The sequence below is a fragment of the Tachysurus vachellii genome, chromosome 8, assembly GCF_030014155.1.
Source record: "Tachysurus vachellii isolate PV-2020 chromosome 8, HZAU_Pvac_v1, whole genome shotgun sequence".
Classification (NCBI taxonomy): domain Eukaryota; kingdom Metazoa; phylum Chordata; class Actinopteri; order Siluriformes; family Bagridae; genus Tachysurus; species Tachysurus vachellii.
Window position 1 is genome coordinate 10,871,502 of NC_083467.1, and position 22,726 is coordinate 10,894,227.

The 22,726-nt window shown below is 36.8% G+C and overlaps 2 protein-coding genes across 2 annotated transcripts in view; one reads left to right on the forward strand and one right to left on the reverse strand.

Annotated features, from left to right (window-relative positions):
- The window catches only part of tmtops2b (teleost multiple tissue opsin 2b), an 8,295-nt gene extending 2,531 nt beyond the window's left edge, over positions 1–5,764 (forward strand). Inside the window, exons 2-4 of the mRNA XM_060877183.1 lie at positions 3,722–4,051; positions 4,773–4,999; positions 5,759–5,764. Coding sequence (XP_060733166.1) covers positions 3,722–4,051; positions 4,773–4,999; positions 5,759–5,764 — 563 coding nt within the window. The remainder of the gene's footprint in view (positions 1–3,721; positions 4,052–4,772; positions 5,000–5,758) is intronic.
- Positions 5,475–22,726, reverse strand: part of st6gal2a (ST6 beta-galactosamide alpha-2,6-sialyltranferase 2a) — a 32,296-nt gene continuing 15,044 nt past the window's right edge. The window contains exons 2-7 of the mRNA XM_060876236.1: positions 22,642–22,694; positions 20,867–21,740; positions 13,808–13,905; positions 13,080–13,181; positions 11,428–11,602; positions 5,475–8,901 (exon numbers count right to left, since the gene is read on the reverse strand). Coding sequence (XP_060732219.1) covers positions 8,654–8,901; positions 11,428–11,602; positions 13,080–13,181; positions 13,808–13,905; positions 20,867–21,695 — 1,452 coding nt within the window. The 5' untranslated portion in view covers positions 21,696–21,740; positions 22,642–22,694 and the 3' untranslated portion in view covers positions 5,475–8,653. The remainder of the gene's footprint in view (positions 8,902–11,427; positions 11,603–13,079; positions 13,182–13,807; positions 13,906–20,866; positions 21,741–22,641; positions 22,695–22,726) is intronic.

A 22,726-nucleotide genomic window follows, 5' to 3' on the forward strand; every position in this document is an offset into this window, starting at 1 on the left:
TGGGATGCAGAACATATTCAGGAAAGTGCGCCTCGCTCTTAAGCGCTTTCTGACAATTTTTGTGTTGTTTCCTGATAAGATAAAATACTGTTCTTATTCTAAAATAGTTCTTAATTACTAACTACAAATTACATCTTCAACAAGTCTAATTAGATTAATGTAATAATTACTATCGCTAGAAAGTATTGGTCTACTTAGTAATTTGGTCTACTTACTTATTAATTACTTTCTAAATCCTAAATCAACCTCAATCACTTGAACAATAAGGAAAGACTTTATTTAGATACTTTAGAGACTTTTAATTAGAACTGCACTTCTAATGCTTTCAAATAAACAAGATACAGTTGCATGAATTATCCTTGAATTGAACAAAGTGTGTAACTAGAGCATGAGTGTGTGTGTGCCCTGTGATGGGTTGGCACTCCGTCCAGGGTGTATCCTGCCTTGATGCCCGATGACGCCTGAGATAGGCACAGGCTCCCCGTGACCCGAGGTAGTTCGGATAAGAGGTAGAAAATGAGTGAGTGAGTGGGTGAGTGAGTGTAACTAGAGGGAGAAGGTTACATTAAAAATATACCTTTAAAATGTATATAGGGTTTTATTTTTATAAAGTTTTTTTTTTAAATACATGTTCAAATTCTCCACATGCTTGCATAAGCACTTCCGGTTCTGCTGGTAAGAAACATGCAGACTTTTTTTTGTCTGACGTTGTTGCCATGGTGACTCATTATATCTGCGCTCCATTGATAATGGCTTTTTTATAGTTGTGGTGTACGCGCTCAGAGTCAGAGTCTGTCAGAGTCAGAGTCAGAGTCTGTCAGAGTCAGAGTCAGTCAATTTCGAGTTGATAAAACTAACTCATTTCAGCTGTTCTGTAACCGAAAGGTTCAAGAGTTCAAGTTTAAACTCAGAGTTGGTTGAACCTCCTTTCTGAAACAGGCCCCAGGTCTGATGGTTTAAAAAGTAGCCTTGTGTTTTTTAGACAAGTAAAATCATCTGAATGAACTATTAATAATATTTTTGCTTCTCACAATTGTGAGAACTCCTAAAGTGAAGAGTACTGCTGATGCTTAAATATATATATATATATATATATATATATATATATATATATATATATATATATATATATATATATATATATATATATATTATTTATGTTTTTATTATTATTATATTTTTTAAATAAAATCTCTCTCTCTCTCTCTCTCTCTCTCTCTATATATATATATATATATATATATATATATATATATTATTTATGTTTTTATTATTATTATATTTTTTAAATAAAATCTCTCTCTCTCTCTCTCTCTCTCTCTCTCTCTCTCTCTCTCTCTCTCTCTATATATATATATATATATATATATATATATATATATATATATATATATATATATATATATAAAACCACAAATGCTTAAACATTAGGGCTATATACGTTTTCTTAGCATTCCTGTGACATTTGTCATCTTACAACCCCATTTCTTTGATTTGCTTTAAATAAATAAATAAATAAAAATAATAAAACTAAAAAAAAATTAAAGGCTAATCTCTTGCAGTGTGTATGAACTGATATCCTATCAAAATGCTATAGCAATCCAATAATGCACAATGATCAGTGACATCAATCAGAGCATTTTGTTGTAATATCATATAAGATGTGATGGCACTATAACAAGGTCTGACTAGCTGCCAAGGCCAGTCAGTCTCCTGCAGATTGACATTTGATTTGTAGTTCATAAAGGAGGTTTAATCAAATCCCTGCCACAGTGGGTCAGTTCACAGGCTTATCCAAGGCAGGCCAGAATGTGATATGAAAACCATGCTCTCATTAGATGTCTGTAATGCCTAAAGTTACTGTCACACTCTGGAAAAAAAAAAAACACCAGCTTGCATAGTTATATTTACATCACATGCAGAAATGTGTTATGTTTTTAAGAAGGGAAAAAAGATTAACATTGACTTGTATAGACATGCACAGGCTTGCACTGGCTGAGGTGGCAGGGACACTGACTTATAAATGTAGTAAGCAACAGTGGCTAATTTAACACCTAGAGTTATTCTGTCTGTGGTTGTGCTACTGACAATGTGTCTAGATTAGTGTGGGTGACGTTTGTCTGACAGGATGGGCAAAAAAAATCTCCATATGAAAGAATTGAAAGTGTGAGGAAATATGAACAGAATATATGTATAAAATATTACAGGATAGCACGGAATATTATAGACACAAGCTAAATCTATCTGAACAGTGTCTGCTTATAATAGAGAAATAACAGTGACGACTCCCCGAGTTGATCAGCTTAAGATGATGTGTTTTTACAAGTAATCAGATCATTTAAATTAGTTATCATTTCATTAGCATAAAGTAGTCTTGCAATATTACGTTCATCAATATGAAATAATTTGTAAAACATTGACCAGAAGAGGGCAGTGTGGCAGAATTTGCAAGAGTAAGTCTGCTGTGTTTGTGTGCAGCTTGCAGCCATGTATGGAGTTATTTACCTAGCACAAGTTAGATTTTTACTACCAAGTGCGCACCCCAAATATGCACAAACTGTATTGGTTAAAGTCTGAGGACCAGTGTCAGCTTGGTAGTGCCCAAGAATGAGATTTTGTTGTGATTGGAGTGTTAGTTAGCACTTTCCTCTACCAGTTTTGTCTTCTGATCTGGAGTAATGCAGTTTCATTTCACTATGTATTGCATCAGCTATATATGGTCAAAATGACAATAAGTCAAGCTTCTTGACTTGACTTGAAAACACAAATTAAGGGAATATGATTTGTAAGAATTGGGATCACTTCAGTACAGTTGCAGAGACTTTTAGAATCTTTGTCATGGCACAGTGAAACTCATCGGGGGGCTTGTGGTAGCCCAACATCTTATTAAAACATTATATTTATTTGCTTTTTCTATACTACATGGACAAAATTATGTGGACAACTGACCATCACCCCTTTTGTGCTTGTTGAGCATCCTATCCCAAAGTTGTTAATGACAGCTTCTATTCCTCTGGAAAGCCTTTCTACAAGATGTTTGATTGTGACTGTAGGAATTTCTGTCTGTTCAAAAACAAAAACATTAATGAGATCAGGCACTGATGTTGGGTGATGTTGTCTGGGGTGCATTCAATTTTCCAGTTTATCCCAAAGGTGTTCAGATGGATTGAGATCAGGGCTATATGCAGGAAACTTGAGTTCTTCAACTCCAACCTTGTCAAACCATGTCAAGCCAAGTCTTTATAGATTTTGCTTTGTGGACACCAATTGAACGGTTTTGTCTGGCCCCTTTGTTTCAGTGAAGGGAAATCTAAAAACTACAACATACAATGCAATCAAGAGAATGACTCTTATTTTCAGAAATAAAGCATGCCTCACATTTTCCATTAAAAAGAATATATTTATTTAAGAATATATTGAGACAAGCTGCTTGTTTGAATAACACTGGAAATAGTGGCATTATAGTAATGTCATAAATCTAAAAACAAAATAATTATTGAGTAATATCAATTATACTACTATGGCTACTACTACTGATAATAATAATAACTGCTGATTGTTTAGGTGATTTGTCTATTAGTAATGTATTAGTAATGTATTAGTAATGTTAAAGCTCTGCTCTCTTTTGTTCTTCATCTGTCACATCAGCTTATTGTATGTCTTTTAGATGTGAACCCTGAACTTACCTCTTTCATTCTCTCTTCTCCCTTCTCATTCTTAGGTATTGTGTCTCTAATATCCTTGGTGATTTTGTCTTATGAGCGCTACAGCACAATGTCAGTGTATAACAACCGTGGACCAAACTACCATAAGCACTTGCTTGCAGTTGGGGGCTCATGGTTGTACTCTTTGATTTGGACAGTGCCACCCCTGCTGGGCTGGAGTAGTTACGGTTTAGAGGGCGCTGGCACCAGCTGTTCAGTGACATGGACCGATCACTCCTCAGAATCCCATTCCTACATTATCTGCCTCCTCATCTTCTGCCTGGGTCTGCCAGTACTGGTGATGGTGTACAGCTATGGCAGACTGCTATATGCTGTCAAACAGGTGAGTTCTGGAGTCACACTGGCAGAGTGTGATGGAAGGTTTAACAAAGAGCTTCATCCGCTAATCTGAATATTGTGAAATTCAGTAGCATTTAAACAACCATACAGTTCTGAACAATTCATACAGTTTATAGGACATAAAAAGAAATCTGGAGGTGTTGGTTGATGTTAAATGTCTATTGGACATGATGTTCCTGATCAAGTCCAATACTGGTATACATTCAAATACAAAATAATCCTTTTAAGTCTTAGGTCTAAGCACATCTGATATTGATTTTTATCAATATTGATATTGATCTAAAAATTGATTTTTTTTCCTTCACTTTTTACCTACAAATCAGTGAAAGAAACCTGCAATTAAATTTTATTTTTCTCAGTAGTATTCTGTAGTATTTGATCAACTGGTGTTCTATCTATAATTGACCATTAATAAAGCAATAAGTTTTAATCGACTTCTTTTTTGTATTCTACCAATATTGCTGTAACACATATTACATTACAGCCCAAACCTGTACATAACCCTGTCAAAGCTTTATAGAAGTCTTTTTTTTTAAATGATCATATATCCACATTAATAGGCACATTTTCAAGAAAATTTTAAGAAAAATAAATCACTGAGTAAAAAAAAAAACAACCAGCTGCTTGCTATTAACAGCTAGGACTGCAAAATGCACTCCATTATAGAACCATTAGAGGACTTTTTCCTTCTTTCTTGTTTTTAGTTAGGGAAGATTCGTAAGACAGCTCGAAGGAGAGATTACCACCTGCTGATTATGGTCATCACCACGGTGGTGTGTTATCTGCTGTGTTGGACGCCATACAGTGTGGTGGCCATAATGGCCACGTTTGGACCACCGGGAATCATTACACCTGTTGCCAGCATAATTCCCTCTGTGCTTGCCAAGAGCAGCACAGTCATCAACCCAATTATATACATCTTCATGAACAAACAGGTAAGAAACTCTAATCAGTAAGATACATTAAAATACATTTCTAAATCCACATACCACTTACAGTGTAGAATAAATAGAAGCTTTTCCTTATGTACGAGGTACAAGAATGTATGAAATGGAAAGCTACAAGGAGAAGTCATTATTCAGAAGTGACCAGAAGGCTTTATTGGAGAATCTATCTTGGTAAGATGAAACAAGAATAGAAAGTGTTTTATTAATCATGTTATTTTTCAGGTCTTGATGGGATAAAAACCAAACAAAAAAAATTGACTTGTGGACAAATTACATGCACCAAATAAACAGCAGTGTCAGAACAATGGCACACCAAACTGTTTTGTTCTGTTTGTATCTATAAAGAAATTTAGACAAAAAATAAAAAAAAGAGAAAAAGTTAATCCTATATTGATATCAGTTTGGCCCAACTATAAGACTTTTTTTTTTTTGGACAATATACCAATAATATAAAATACACCAATTGCTTATGCATGTTTATTTTCATGTTAGAAAATTCTAAACATAAACACACAAATTCAATTAAAATAATCAAATTTGCTTCAACAACTGAACAAAGAAATAACTATGTACACTCCTTTGATCAGGCTTCAAAATGTACATCAGATCACACTAAAAGGCTGTGTGGTGGTAAGGTGAAGCGAGAGAGAGAAAGAGAGAGAGAGAGAGAGAGAGAGAGAGAGAGAGAGAGAGAGAGAATACCATAAATAGATGAACAGTGATAACTTGTGTTGTTCTGGCCTTCAGGATTAGGCTTCACATTGGATTTGTAGTGGAAACAATGAGCAAGTCAACATTATTTTGAGGATACCGCACCCAACAGACAGCTGTCAAATTAATGCAGCATTCCTGCCTACAGCTGTCGTCGAAATCGGTGCAGCTAATCACCACTAAGCATGCAATCTCACTTTCTGAAGACTGAGTAACAAACAGAATGAAAGTGACTATGTTAGGATCCTCAGCATTCAGGTAGAAAATCCACTTAATCAATCAGTCAATTCAAACAATTTATATAAAGTCATAACTTTATAATTGTCTTTTTTTTTTTTTTAATACAACCTACGGACCCCTGAAATTAGGTATGTGTTTAAAAATACACAGTTCAACCAGCAGTCGTTAAAGCAGACACAGAGTATTTTTGCGTCCATGTTTTCACTGCAAATTCAGCGTCCTGGCTAACAAGTCAACCAAAAATTGTGGCTGTTAAATAATTTACAGATAGGGCAGACCAGTGGATAAAGAAAGTGAGCCAGCAAGAAAGAAATCTCACACAAATTCACAACACCACAGTTCCAGTCCATAATACAGAGTCACAGCACCAAAGTTACAGCCCCAAACACACCGAGGCCCGAAACAACCTGATCAGGAAACACTGAACACTTATTTGGCACAATATTGCCAATACCCCAATAACAGTGCATCGATCATCTCACCAAAAAATGTCTCGATTCCACTTCCTCTATTCCTGATACCTAAAACAACTTAAAGAGTTGAAATAAGCAAGTAAGTTAGACAGTTTAATTATTGTTACATTAACAAATGAATACCTTTACCACAATGAGCATACAAGCCCTGCTAATTAGCATGCGATATCCACTTTGCAGTGTGAGTGATACAGCTAAGGCTTTATTGTGAAAAGAAAAAGTAGGCCGTCATATCGAGAAAATCGATTTCCACAGATTAGAGGATGAATGTAAACTGATCTTTTCTGTATTTGGAACAGATTGCTGTGTAACAAACTTCAAATATTTTGGGAAGCACAGATTCAAGTGGCAAATTTATATATCTATGTATAAAAAAAATGTTGCTCTGTGTGTGTTGCTCTGAACGCATAGACAATACATGGCGCAGCGTGTGACCCTTATTTTCTCTTGCTGACTGCACTGTAATTAAAGGCTTACTAGACATTCAGCAAGTGTTCAGTGGTGTGCTCCTGTATATATTCCCTGCAGCAAGACTAAGAGGGAAAAAAAAAAAACACCTTCTATGGGCTTTACTGCAGTTTCGAATCTCATCACCATTAATATACCTCTCTCTAACAGGGACGCCTGGGATGTGTGTGACAGAGATATATGTGATTCGTCTTTAGAGATGGAATAGACAAAGAGCAAAAACACAGTTCACAGAGTTTAGACTAACATTATCTTTTAAAAAAAAAAAAAAAAAAAAAAAAACACAATAAAAAAACCATGACAGGATGAGCCTAATTGCAAAAGAAAGGATTTGCTTTAGGATTACAGATGAAATCATCCTGAAAAGAAGGAACACTCATCACCCTATCAATCGATATCAGTTTACATTGCCCCAACATGGGGCGGGTAGGTAGTTATCACAATTGAATATTAGACTACCAACAAAGGTTCCTAAATGAAATATTTAACCAATAGATGGATTAGAGAGTGTGCGCTTCAGAGTCTGTCACAGACCTGAGCGCAAACAGCATTTCCCAGTTTTGCCATCAAAATTTAGAGCTATACAGAACTTCAGTTCACGTTTCTTCAGTCTGAACAAAGCGGAGTATTTGTTTCCTTTACATATTAATGGCATGTAAGGAAAAACAAATGTGTACATGTCATAACAAGGTAACACCTTTACTTCTACTGTTATATATAAAAAAACTCTATTTACATCAATAAAACACAAAGTGAAGGTAAAAATCAGTTTAAAAAAAAAGTTCCAAAATACAATGCAAGGAAATTTTGTTTTCATTCGCTTTTGACCACTCTGTAAGGAGCGCATGAAGACCTGTGACCTCCTGGACAAAATACAGAAAAAGAACCAGACGGTGCTGGTAAACACATTACACTATTAATACAACCACTGCTCATTGGCTATATTGCCAAAGGGCTAAAAAAAAAAAAAACAATAAATACAGTCAGATGAGTGTGGTTTTGGATCTTTTGAAAAGGGAATGGCTCATCAAACTCTCAACATATTAACAGCATCAGACGTTTCCGAACCAAGACGGTAACTTTAGAGTAAAGAAGGATTTGTTTGGAAGTTTTGTTTTCTCAGCTGTATGACGTGAGCTATGAAATGGCATTCACCTGTATTTTTTTCGTTCAACAATCGTTTCATGAACTGAAACATTCAAGAGAAAAGTGATGTCATTTACAATATAGACACTATATGGCACAGACCAGGCAGTACTTTCAGACATGCACCACGTTTTTCGTTTGTGAACAGCTGAGAAAACTATAATACAACAGAAACCAAATACTACTCGGGTATCATCACTGGTAAAGCAGTGGGTTTCATTACAGCAAAAAAAAAATGTTTTTCATTTTTTAGTAAGCGCATTAATTTATATTTTACATGTGTGCGTGTGTGCGTGTGTGTGTGTGTGTGTGTGTCTATAATGGTCACGTTTTCTGACTATTCTTCAATTCCATCACAGGCACACAAACACTGTCAGTCTTGTCAAATGATGGCTAGCTACAGCAAAATCACCAGATACCTAAAAACAGCTTTTCTATGACAAACCTATTGCTACCCAATGACCTCTACATCACACAAGGCTCAGAGAACGCAACTAAAAACTGCCCGAAAGAGCAGAGTCTGTCTCTGTGGACTGCCTGCAGGTAACACCTCAAACTAATACCTGCTTTCCAATTATTGCAACCTTTCCTCTGGGATCAGAGTTCAGGGGTCACAGTGGATGTTCCTAAAGCCAGGGAGTGTGACCTTGCCTTTTCCCCAGAGGTCGCTGTTGGAACCGGATTTGACACGCTGGATGAGTATCTTCTCGTAGAGCAGAGGGTGATAGGCTCCCAGCGTGCACGCAGCATCGTAGTAGCGCTCGTGGTAGTGGCACAAGTCAGTCTGTCTTAGAGAAGGAATGTACTCGTAGACGTCAACCTCTTCACACAACCACATCATCAGCAAGATGCCTGTAATGCAGCAGAATTACAAACAAACTCGACATGTCAAATGAAAGCCTACACACACGCACACACACACAGTCTTCTATTTTATTTATTTCTAATGCTTTGCTTCCTTTTTTTTATTCCTCCCCTTGTTATTACACCATGATATCTCTCCTCTCTTTCTCCCTGTCTAGTTCTACAGATGTTTCCTGATGCTGTTAGGAGTTAAGGAAAGGTCAGGAGTGACCGACAGTCATTATGTAACAGTCACCAAGAACACTGTGATGCAGCTGGAAAGAATTGTGAACAGAGATCCGGAGTCCTGTACAGCACCTGCTCCGGCCCTCCTGCAGGAACACGGATGTAACATAATCGCTACAGAGCAAAGCAGCACAACCTAAACCTTAACACACCACATGCGGTGATTCATAATACAGTCTCTGTGCTCAGTCTCTGTCTGTGACTCCGTCAAGGACTTCACAGAGTTGTGGCATCTTTTTTTTGTCATATTCTTTATTTTGTGTGTTGACACCGGCATTCCAGACACTACTTTTGTACTGTATTAAAAATGTCTTATTTCTGAGTCTTTTTCTGAATCTGTTGCCTAGCGACTTTTTCAACACTATTCGCTAGTCGATTTAGAACCATTACTTTATGAAAACAGACAGAAATACAGCTATGTTTATATTGTCCTGCAATGGAGGGCTGAGTGAATCCTGTGGATATATTGACAACAGTCGGTGTGATGATTGCTCTCCTCACACCCAGTGTTCCCACTACAGGCCCTGGAACCACCAGGACCCTGATCAGGATAAAGTTGAAGATGAATAAATGAGTGGTGCATTTGTCCAGTGTTCTAGTTCTGTTTGAATGTGTCTAGATAAAAAAAAACAAAAAAAACTTGTGTGTAGACCTAAATTAGCTGAATTTATGATGTAAATACTGAACAGTCAGTGACCTGCTATGAAAATAAAATTGCCTGTAAACTGCTTAGAATTGCACTTATTCATCCTGCTGCATTATTTAGTAAAATACTACAAGATGTCTACTGGAGGTTATTAACCGTCACCCCGTGAATCCTAACAGCACACAGACGTAAAGAGGAACCACAACTGCATCAAACCACATTCTAGCCATTGCTGTAGATTATAGTCTGTTCACTGCAGGAAATGAAGCCACATACAGAAAACATTCGTCACAAGGCAGGTTGGGATCATGGATTCATGCTGTTGGTGCCATCTGTGTGCCTCAGTAGAAATCGAGATTCATCATACCAGGCTAACTTTTTCCAGTCTTAAACTGTCCAGTTTTGGTAAGCTTGTATACACTATAGCCCCAGCTTTCAGTTTTTGGCATACAGCTTGTAGCCCATCTGCCTCAAGGTTTGACAGTCTGTGTATTCTAAGATGTTTTTCCTGTTAACCACAATCGTACAGAGTGTTTATCTGAGTAACTGTAGCTTTCTGTCAGTTTAACCCAGTCTGGCCATTCACTATTGACCCTTCTCATCACAAACCATTTCTGTCCACAGATCTAATTCTAACTGGATATTTATTCTTTATTGTTAAAATCCAAATCTGAAGTTATGAAAATACTAAACCAACCTGCCTGGTACCAACAATCATTCCACAGTCAAAATCACTGAGATCATAATTTCCCCCCATTTCCGATCGTAGATATGAACGTTACCTGCAGCTGCTGGCTGTTTTTGCATGATTTTATGCATTTCCCTGCTGTTATATCGGTTGATTACATAACTGCATGAATGAGTAGATGTGCATGTGCTCCTAATAAAGTACTCAGCATAGCAAGTGAGCTCAGGAACACCTTAAAGGCATGTAAAACCACAGAAAACAACTGTACTTGATAGCAGAAGAGTTCTTATCCTCCCTGTGGCTGCTGGCTTTCAAAACAGGATGTACGTACTATATTTCAGTTGATATGAGACTAAGGTGAGCAGATTAAACAAGTGAACTTTCATTTTCATTTTACAGCATTTGGCAGATGTCCTTATTCAGAGTGACGTACAAAAGTCTGACCTTGGATGTGTCTCGCTGAAATGGAAGCCTACAGCCACGCTGGGCCTTTGTGGATAAAACTGATGCTCATACAAAGCTGAAGCACAAGCTGTCTACAAAAACACACTAAAAACCTCTTCACCAAACACCAATTTGATTTGGCATTCCATTCTGCCAGCGCAACGGAGAGTGACTTCTCAAACAAATTTATTCAGTATAAACAAATTAACAAATTAATTCATGAATTAATTTTTAAAAATGAGCTTGTTATTTCCATTTAATTTGAACAAAATTTAATTTGAAAAAAAAAAAAATAATAATAACTTTTTTTACTATAACTGTTCTATAAATACTATGCCCCCAAGTAGGGAAGAAAAATAAAAAAATTCTTAAGCCTCGAATGTCGAACTTCATATGAGCCATTAACAATCACTCTGGAGTGGAATGATGAACTACAATTTAAATTGGAAAAAAAAAAGGGATGGTCAAAGTCATACACTAAAGGCTGCAGATGTAAGTGGAAATGTCTTACCAATGAACCCTGATGAAGGTGGGTTGGGTTGGATGTTCTCCAGTGTGTTGGCCTGGATCATGTCCCATAGTTGCCAGATGAACTTGGGATGCAGAATATAGAAAGGCTGAGCAGGAAACTGCTTTCTGTACTTCATGTAAGGAGTGAAAAGGTTGTAGTCTGGGTTCCTATACCACTGAACACAAACATACAGCATTGCATTTTATTCCAGATAGTTTTTCATTCTCTGTTATTCAAGTACCAATATCAGTCATTTTATATTTTATATTCTGCAATACGGCAGACATTTTAAATGTAGTGAGAAACATTTCCTATGTCTTTGTTCATTATAGTAGTTCACATCCAAATTACAGCGGTTGAATTGATCATATTTGCCTGAAAAACAAATGACACACACACAGACAGACACACACACAGACAGACACACACACAGACACACACACAGACACACACACACAGACACACACACAGACACACACACACAGACACACACACACAGACACACACTTCCTGTCAGTATTTTTTATTGCAGACTGTATGGAAGAAACTGTTGCTGAAGAAGAGTCATATAAGCACAAGAACGACTCAGTGCAGGTGTGATAAGACCAATATTGTGGTTTCTAAGTAGTACCTGTAGTGTAAATCTACCAAAGTCAATATCTCAATTATCCCCATCCCTTTGGGGAAATATGGTGATGGCAGCATGTTCTGAGATTGCTTTTCAACCTCAAATTGTGAAAATTGAATAACGAATTGATGAAGCAAATCACAGGGGAACAAGAGACAAGAGAACAAGAGACAAGATTACAAGAGAACCCATTTCAATCTGCTAATAAAATTAGACATGAAACATCAGATTTCAGTAGGAAAGTGTTCACATACCCAAGGACACATCAGTGCAGGAGCAATTCAACTCAATTTAATCCTTCACAATATAAAATCACTAAGTCAAGGAAAATTGGTTTGGTTGCTCTATATTGTAACTCGCAAAACTGTCTTCAAAATTAAAAAATAAATAAACAAAATAAACAAATTAAAGTCATGGATTGAGATCTAGCCTAAAAAACATTACCAGATTTCTCACCTCTAGTTAATACACTCGCACAACTTTAAGAAATCAGGGTCTAAATATCTAGTGCAGTGTTTTAATTTATGATTCTTGGTATAAAACTAAAAATCAAAAAAGGAGGAGAAAAAATGATGACATATCAGTCGTATGTCAGATGTATTTATACATCTAATATAAATAGATGTTTCTATTGTTTTCTTTCTCAATAAAGAATGGATCCACAAACTGCGGCACATCTACAACATAACACATTAATACTGTATATAACCTTGAGCTTATACACAACATCTAGTAACAAGAACTGCTGAATTTCATTGAGTTTCATTGCTGAATACATACATAACATATTTCCTTCTTGGAAGCATCAAATAAATGAAAATTTCAGCCTACAATGAATTGTTAAATGATTTACACCATAGTCAGGTGCTGGAGGCAAAGACAGCGAAGAGAGAATAAAGTGATAAATGGCTAAAAAGTTAAAGCATTAAGTAATTCGTTGTCTCTCAGAGAAACCTCAGATACGCTGTTCTCAGGTGTCGGTTAGATTTATTCCAAGCTTTTTTTTTTTTCCCTCAGTACTTACTTTATGCAGGTTGACAGCGTATGGAGCAGGATCCCAGGCCACCAGAGTCACGTTCTTATACAGTGAGCTGCTGTTGAATTGGTGGTTGGGATTAGCCAGAATCTGCACAGCACAGGGAACAAGCACAGTGTACATAGAATATTAACATAAAAAGATCAAAAAAATTTAATAAATTTAAAATCATGTATACCACATTTTTTTTTTTTTTTTTTTTAATAAAGCGTGATTAGTCAGAAGGTGCTGGTTAATTTTCTATTACAGTACAGCTCTAACAGTATTGCTGGCTGAATTCAAATAATGTGCTCATTTTAATGTCGTATTTAAAAAGAAAACATTTGTAATTTAGTCAAGAGAAATGCATATACTCTAAGGTGAGTGATAACAGGATATACTTGCGTTTCATTACATCAATGGCTTAAAAGGTGATGTGTTGTTGATGAATAAAACAAAAATGATCATTGTTGCAGTATGAGAAAAAAAAAAAAAAAAAAAAACATCCTGTTTTCTTTCTCCGTGCTGTGAAAATGATCATCACAAAACACCACGGTTTTATTTCTTACATACTAAAGACTAGAACGTTTTTATCATCGAATCATAATTTTTTAGTTATAAATATTATTCTAATTCTATCATTATCATTATTATTATTATTATTATTATTAGAACAACATCAACCACAAATGCCTGTGGCACACGTTCATAAGAGACATTTGTGAAGAAGATCTTACCTGGGAGTTGATGATGCGAATTGTAGTCTTATTCCCAACATCTCTTTCATAACCTTTGGTAGGGGCTGAATTAAACCTCAGAACAGCATCATGGGAATCTAGAAGAGAAAATTATTAATAGAGTAATCTGTTACTTCACGTTTAAATAAACAAGTAGTTTTTCATATACTTTTGAGCACGTGTTGTATTTTGATCTCGCTCATCAAGCATATATACATATGCATATTAATTGTGGCCTGGTTTTTAAGAGAAATTGTAGAAGTGGAAGCTTTGTGACAAATGTATGTCTTAAAAAGTCAGAATGACTGTTGAGTATTACTCCCACATGCACAGCTGTGAGAACAACGACGAAGATGTTGGTTTCCTGTTTCGGTTTCTTATCACATTAAGACATAAATACCGATATGCCACCAGTACATCCTCTATGTAACCCTGACCTAAAAATAATAACAATAACATTCTCGTCACACTTCTCTAAACAAGGCAAAACGACAATAAAAGCAACATCTTAATTATAAAATAATCATTAAAAGCTAACAACCATGTATAGATAATAGGTTTTTTATGAACAAAGCACTTTTCAAGATACATAGAGCACAGAATCGGTCAAAAAATATAAATTAGGAAAAACATAAGTAGCGTTATGTAATTCAGACTTATTAAGCTTAATTAAAAATAACTACATAACAATAAATGAAATAAAATTCATTATAAATTAAATAACCTGAAATAAACACATCAAACTCATCAAATTAAACACTTCTCAGCACTCAGTAATCTGAATGCTAATCTATTCTCTTTTATACAATTCATGTTTTAATTCATGACAAATACAACTGTTTTTCTTGTTGATAATTCGCATCTAGTTTCTTTTCAGATGGGTATAAAGATTAAGGAAAATGTCATTCTTTATATAAAGGCTCACATTCCTGAACTAGTTTTTACTAATAAATATGCGATTAAATAAAAAGAAATCTCATTATTTGCTATATCTCGCTTTATCGCCATTGGAGTAGTGTTTTAATCTTGACTGGAAACGTCAAATAAGCTGCCAAGCAGGATGTGACATCAGCATCGGAGACTTGCTAACAAAGTGCTATGAGGAATAGTTAAAAATTCAAACCCCAACCAAAATGCACAGTGATACAAACAGACCAGTAGGAAGTGAAAGAAGAGATCCCTGTGCCATCAAACATCACACCTTGCTGGTGGTTCGGGGTTTTTGTGAGGATTGTTCTTCAAAAACCTGGCTGCCTCGGTCAGAAGCTTCAGACATGACATGACAGTTAAAAACGTTTAACAAGATGATGAGCCAAACTTACTTCCATTACAACACAGACATGATTAAAGAAACACATTTATCTCACAGAACAATCCTCACAAAAACACAGGACCATCTCTTTCAATGAAGCCTGATTTAAAATGAAAATCAAAGCCCAAATACACAAAGGTAAAAAGATGAGAGTGGGTTCTTTTGTGGTTCAAATAATTTGCCATGCCGTACATAGCTGTTATTTTCCTCGATGGTAAAAAACAAATTTTACAATGCGTGAGGAGATCACTGCTCACTATATTCAATACATTCCGATAACCAAATTTCTTCTTTTGTTTTCTCAGCAGAACAACACTGTGATGTGTTAAAGTAAAGTAGTTACACCTATATAACAAACATCAGCACATAGCTGAGGACTGAGCTTTAAAGGAGATGTGCTATGAACAACAAGGGGTCTAAGGTAACATCGATGCTAAAGAGGACCAAAAAAAATGCTCCCCTTTAAAGGCCACTTTGTGAACACCAAAAGCACTTATTACTTGGTTCTCTGTCTGGTTCATTTTAATCAAAAAGAGTATCTAAAAGAGGAGTTTACCAAGATCACAAGACACGTCTCTCCAACCTTAGTTTATTATAATTATTCATTTAATTTTAATCATTAAGACTCACTGCTGTCATCAGTGTCCTCAAAACAGAACTTATAAAATATAGGTGCCTTTTCTACTGCTACATCATTTCTTGCTAAATTGTAATTCTATATATGAATGGAAACATGAATATATAATAATATGCACAACATACAGCTGGGAAATACGTAATACATGTAGCACCATCATCACCTGTAGGCAGATTTATATAAACAGCTTATTCCATTTCTTATTCTTGTTCAAACCTGATGAATGCATAAACACAAACTGCACACACACATTCAGATTCGTTAACTTCATTAATCTTTCTCTAAAGCAGAAAGCTCACCTCATTCAACTTCAAGCTGGAAATTGGGCCCGGCTTTTACTGTTTTTATGTTTGAACAAAAATGAAAAAGCAAAGAGGCAGGAAAAAGCAATGGAAGGATGAGTGACAGATAGACAAGGTATTGAAAGATGAGAAAGATGAGCTTCAGGGTCACTCAAACATGATGAATGCAGCACCTTGACCAATGAATAGCAGTGCAGTGAGGCAAGCCATGATGTAGGTAAAAGGATGAAATTAGAGGTGCTCTCTCTCTCTCTTTCTCTCTCTCTCTCTCTCTCTCTCTCTCTCACACACACACACACGCACAATGAAAAGCTGGCATTCCACACAACTACGTTTTCAAAATTAAAGAAAGAAAGAACGAAAGAAAGAAATACTGGGTTTGTTAAAACATACTTTAAATCTGATATACATGTTAATGACATACAAGCATAGTTTTGGGTTTTGTAGTGCACACTAAATAGCAAAGAGTTCCCTCTTGTGATCAACAGTGAAATGAAAGAATTGTGTAAATACAGCTGGGTCCATATATATGGATAAGGACACGGTTTTCCTAATTCATTATGCCGACATAAAAAATTAGAAATGAAGCAATCAAGATTCAGATCAACTGCCTTTTCCGCACTTGGTTTGCATCATGAGTTAAACCCATTGTATTTACAGTCATTAAGGCGTCTTTTCACACGGCTACTTGTTGGGTAGGAGTTTTTCTTTAACAAGGAAAGAATTCTGAGATAATCCACTTTAGTTTGTCTTTTGTAGTTTTGCAGGACTGAGATTGCCCAGATATTAAAATGATTTGGCCTCTGCTAAGGTTTCTGCTCTCTCGCTGGTAGGGCTACAGTGAACAGATACCAAATGCAAATTTAACATTGAAATCAACTCCAGACCATTTATATCTTTATTGGTCACAAAATCATGAGGGAAAAGGCTGCGTCATTATGGGATCATGTAAAAATAGCTGCAATTCCTAAACTGTTAATGCGATATGTTTGTAAATCCATTGAATTAAAGCTGAAAGTCTTTACTTCAATCACATCTCAATTGTTTCATTTTAAATCCATTGTGTGTCAAGATTACAAAAATTGGGCAACTGTCAAAAGACTCGCTGACCCGACTGTATATGCAGACCAACAGCTGCACAATGGCTGAAAATGGTATATTTTTTTCAGGGTGAACAGAGAATGACTGTGCTATTATGTACTTTTTTTATTTTTTTTTATTTGACAGCAGGAGTACAGGAGTGTTGTGTAACTTGCAGATGTACTGGTGTAATGTGAGAGATTTAAGAAGTTCATTACAAACAAAGTTTCTCTTCTCAGAGGTGGACATATTGACTGGCTTTTTTTTCTGACAAAAGCAAAAAAACGTTAATATTGATAAGTGATATTTAACGGCAATGCTGTTAAATTGGTCCCAACACAGATTGATGACCACAAGGTGGCAGAACAAGACCTTTTTTCCTGAGGATATGATGCTAAGTGCTAATGCTTGTGGATACCGGGGCTAATACTGATTACAATCACTGCCAATAACACATTACTGAACTAGACTGTTGTACAGTTTATCGGTCTACACAAAGATGCTTTAGATTCAGTGTTTCTCCTGCTATGTAACTGTGTCCTCATTGGAGGCCCTTATGTCTACTCCTGGCTGTGCTTTGGCTGGCTTTGGCTTTACTGATTGTTCTTAAGTGCTTTAAGCAGAAAGGAGGAGGGAAGGCTAAGCATAGCAAGGGAATTATTTTAAGACGTGAGCAGGTCTAATAGGCTTAAGAGAACTGCAGGCCTATCAGTTCTTCATGAATATATTCAGGACCGGTATTAGAATGTGTATTTGAAATAGACTTGATTAGCATACAGAAAATGGTGTGCAAATGTTGCAGTTACTCATAGAAAGACACACATTGCACACCTCAAACAAACTTGCTACACAAAGTATATGTTGTGACTTCATGACAGACATTTACCTTCATCTCTTTATGTAAATTGGCGAGATGAAGTTCTAATATCAACATAGACGGACTCCTGAAACTGCACACTACCCATCTAAGGAACAAAGAGAGTTGGGCCGTCGTCATGGAAACAATTTCACTTCCACTGCCCACTGAAATTTTACTCTGCTACGGTGGGTGCCAAAGCTGGCACCATGCGCCCAAAGGCCCCGGGATAATAGCAAAGGGCACGAGGATCCCACAATCTGAAACGCTAAACTAAGGGGTTGAACAAGAGCAAAGCCAAATTCAGAGCAGAAAACAGGTCAGTAAGACAGAACTACAGTTTCTCTCCCTCCCTGCTTCTACAGAAAGATAACTAAAAACATCTGATAGAAACTTGCAGGACTTTCTCTTAGCCACACAGTACTAGTTCAGCCTCAGCAGGTTTGGTACATGATGATGTTTGCATCTTCAGATTACAGAGACGAGGCTGATGTAGGCAACAAAATCCTTGTGGTCACTAGTTTATCAAAAGCTTCTGAAACATTGCCTTAGACTCATGCTGAGAGTGAAATCAAATCAAATTTTATTTGTCACATACACATACATACAGGGTATGACATGCAGTGAAATGCTTTTTGCAACTGTCCGGTATATAAGCATGAAAAAAGGTAATGCACTGTAGGATAAAAAAAAAAATAAACTAAAACCAAAAGTATAAACTATATAAAAACTATATAAAAAAATATATAATATGAAAATATAAGTGGAGAAATAATGTATATACACATGCATAAATATACATATACATAAATGTGTATGGTTTTTTTTAAAGATTGTCCTTAAAGTGTCCAGTTGCAGTATGTTGGACTGATTTACGGTTTCATGTTTCACAGGAAGTTATATTTGTGACAAGATTGGACCTTCCATCTAGACAAAGCTTTGACAATGGACACGTCAGTCAGTGTAATTGAGTACTGTTGCTGTCTGTGTGCATCCCTTCATGACCACAGTTTACCATTTTCTAATGGCTACTTCCACTTCTCAGTCTGGTTTCATGAACATGGCAGTGAGTTCAGGGACCTTCCCTTTCAAATGGATCTAAATCCAGTAGGACTCCTTTGAGATGTGGTAAAATGGGGGAGATGTGGTAAAATGGGGGAGATGTGGTAAAATGGAGGAGCAATAAAAGTGTACCTGAAAAATCTGCAGGAATTGTGTGATGCGATCGTGTCAACATGGAGCAAAATCTCTTGTTTTTAGAGAAATAGGAGGCTCTACCTAGTATTAATAGTGTTTCTAATATATGTAATATTCTTTTTTATCATTTTATTTATTATACATTAGAAATTAGTTTATTATCGTTTGTTAGGAAGAACAACACAGGGGCAGCTATGATACATTGCCACTTTAGTGTCAAGAGCCTAAAAAATCACCGTATACAATCGCCATTTTAAAATGTCTACATACCAGAAAAGAGTTGCTCACAATGTCCAAAACATTTCCTTCAAAACAGGAAATTTATTTATTTATTTATTTTTTTACTGAAGCTCTTCTGAATACCCAAAGCCTGCATGCTAGTTTGCACCATTTATGTACATCAACACTGTTTGCTAACCTGACCTGGGAAAAAAAAGGCCTTCTCATTGCATCATCCTCTTCACAAGACCTCTTAATAAACAGACACACCACACATCCCCTTCACAAGACTCCTCAGACACACCAGTGTTTATGAAATGGCAGCAGAACTAACAAGCAAGGATATGCACCATTTCCTCTGTTTCTCTCAGGCTGTCATGACACCAGAACGTTGACTTCTATACGGAGTAATAATTCTCAGAAAGTCAGTGTGCATGTAAAGGAATAACTTTGTACTTCACTAAGTAAATAAGTAGTAAGTATGTGAGTACATAGTATTTAATTCAGTAAGACAGAAAGCGTCAAAACATCCAGAAAGTCAATAAATCAGTCGATCATTAAGTCAGTACTCCAGTAATTCAGTCAGGATTCAGAAGGTCAGACATTCAACATGTAGATATATTTACAAGAATGTAAACATATGTACATAATTCAATATATAAGGGTAGACAATCAGTAAGTTAGCATGTAAGCAATTCAGTAAACAAATTCAGTACTTATGTGAGTCAGTCAATAAGACCACACACACATGGAAATTTCTCAATTTCTCAGGTTTTTTTTTTTTTATCCATTTTGGCCACTCAGACACACAAAAGCTGAAAATTTGGTCAGTGAAAATTGAACAATCCAACACTAAGTGCAGATAGTTGTGCTATTTTCACTATTTTCATGTAAATGGGAAAATGCATGTTTAAAAGCTGCTGAGGTTACAGTATAAACCTGCATGTGCCCACTGCGATTTTGCGAATATCACGAAAGCATTAGGAATTCTTCTTTTTAAATCATGCTTGATGATGAGGTTGTTAATTTTGCAATGTAATTTTACTTTGTTTTAATATCACACCCTTGTGCTAAAATACCTGAATAGGATACATGCTGTGCTGCTCCTGAACTCTGGAACTACAAACCATTCTATGAGTGAATATTTCATCACAGGTCACAGATATAAACCCTGTGTTTGTCCAACCATGACACTGACAGTTAGTGAAGATCAGTGTATAAGCTTTTGAGCATGTTCGAGTTATTTTCAACATTTTCTATCACTCATTACACAGCTATTGATATCTCTAAATCTCTGTGTTGTCATGTGCACTAAAAAAATGTTCTCAGAAATATCTGTAAATGTGAAAAGGGCCAAAGTCAGTAAGTAACACAAACAAACCAAATGTTACCAGATACATAGATATTAGATAGCAGTAGGGTTATGACATTAATTCTAAGACATGTGTCTACTCACCAATCTCCTTTCCCAGGCCAGAGTGGAGGATGGCACCAGCTGAAGTGACGACAGCACAGGAGCGGAACCCTTTGCCATAGAGGCGCTCAAGAGGCAAAGGAGGTACAATCTTCTGCCAGCCCAGTGAAGAGAATGGTAGCTCTTCTCCATCCACTGTCATCACTTTGACCTTCCTCTTCATCTCACACAGAAGGCGTTTCTTACTTACCCGAGCACTTCGCCGCCCCCTGTAGGACACTCCGTGTTTATTAGTGCTCATGTAGTCTTTTACTGCCTTCTGTAAGCGCGGACTGAGCATGTCCACGGAGGCACTGCCCTGCCATAAACGCTGCACCACTGACTTTGACTTGGAGGGGTAGAACTCCTCTGGATTGGAGTCAAACCAGCTGTTGGTTTCTGTTCTGCTCTTGGCCTCCTCATCAATCATTCCCTCTTCCTCATCCTCCTCTTCCAGCAGTTCATTGGTTTGATTGCTTTCCTGTTTTCCCTGAATATGGGTTTCAGTGCCTGACCGTGAGCTCACAGACCATGTTGCTAGGTTATGGGCATCTGGGTAAACGTAGGTGTCCTGCTCGCTGTCGGGCATCTGCTCCTTTTGAGCTCTGGAGGTTGTGGATGCTGAAGTGACAGGCAAAGCCTGGCGAGAGATCATCACCACGCTGCGAGTGTTGCCCTGCACAGAGGTGAGGCGGCGTGTATCGGCGTGTGAGAGAGCCATGGCTTCATCCACACGTGACTCCATGAAGTACGAGAAAAGGGCAAGGAAGAGCAGCGCCCAGGTGAGCATGAGCCCAAGCGCCAACCGCCACTGCTTCATGCTGGCCTTCATTTCTCAGCAGCCCTGTTCCTAACAGGAGAGAGCTCAGAAGAAGGCCTGAGGAAAAAAGTATCAAAAAAAAAAAAAAAAGAATCAAGTGCTGTTAATCACATTAAAACACTGAGAATGGCTTTTTTGTTCATAATTTCGTTCGGGTGATACACATATTCATAAGTAACAAGAATAGCAATGCATAATCTGTTTTCTCATCGGAGACAATGACAGATTCCATAATTTAATAATGACTAACATTAATCTTACACGTGACTCTTTTTTTAACAGGACACACTAATTCCACCTTTAAATGAGTCCGTGTCTCGATCAGTCTAACAGAGCACACCTGGGCAACACGATACACCTGTCAATCACAATTTCCAATATTTCTAATCGCTTGAAAAATGGATGTGTTCGAAGCGAAGGTGCCATGCTGGAAGACGTTTATCTTATCTAGATGTGAATATCAGGAACTGAAAGCTAAAATTTAGATCTATGGTCCTAAATTCATCTTTCGATCACAAACTCAGATGCATTCAGTGTATAGCACAAAGCACATACTTCCAGAGGAGACTGTATATACCTTGAATAAAGACATGAGAACTGACTGAAGGTCATGGAGGAGTCAGTGTCTTTTTGTTAAAACATTACTGAGTTTCTTATAATGTGATGGGTTCACACATGTAGATTTATTCTGGATCGTAACTGACAGTTTTATTCAAAACAGTAACATTTCTATAGAAAACAAGCCATTACTGATCAATGCTTAGCCTTGATCTCTGTTCTTTATGTCAGTGTGCACTCTCACTCTCTCAACTTCTTTATCTATTTCAGAATAGCTGAAAAAGCCATTTCCTGGCTTGCACGAGCATGCCACGTGCACAAATATCAAAATAGAGGCAGGAAACAGAGGTGACAAGAACAGGATGTAATGAAGAACAGGACAGTGGGGCACAATTCTCACCTCAGCTGATTTCCTATTGGCTTGATGCCATTCCTTTGTAATCCAGCCAGGCTCTGAAAAACAAAACGGATCCAGTCAGGAACTG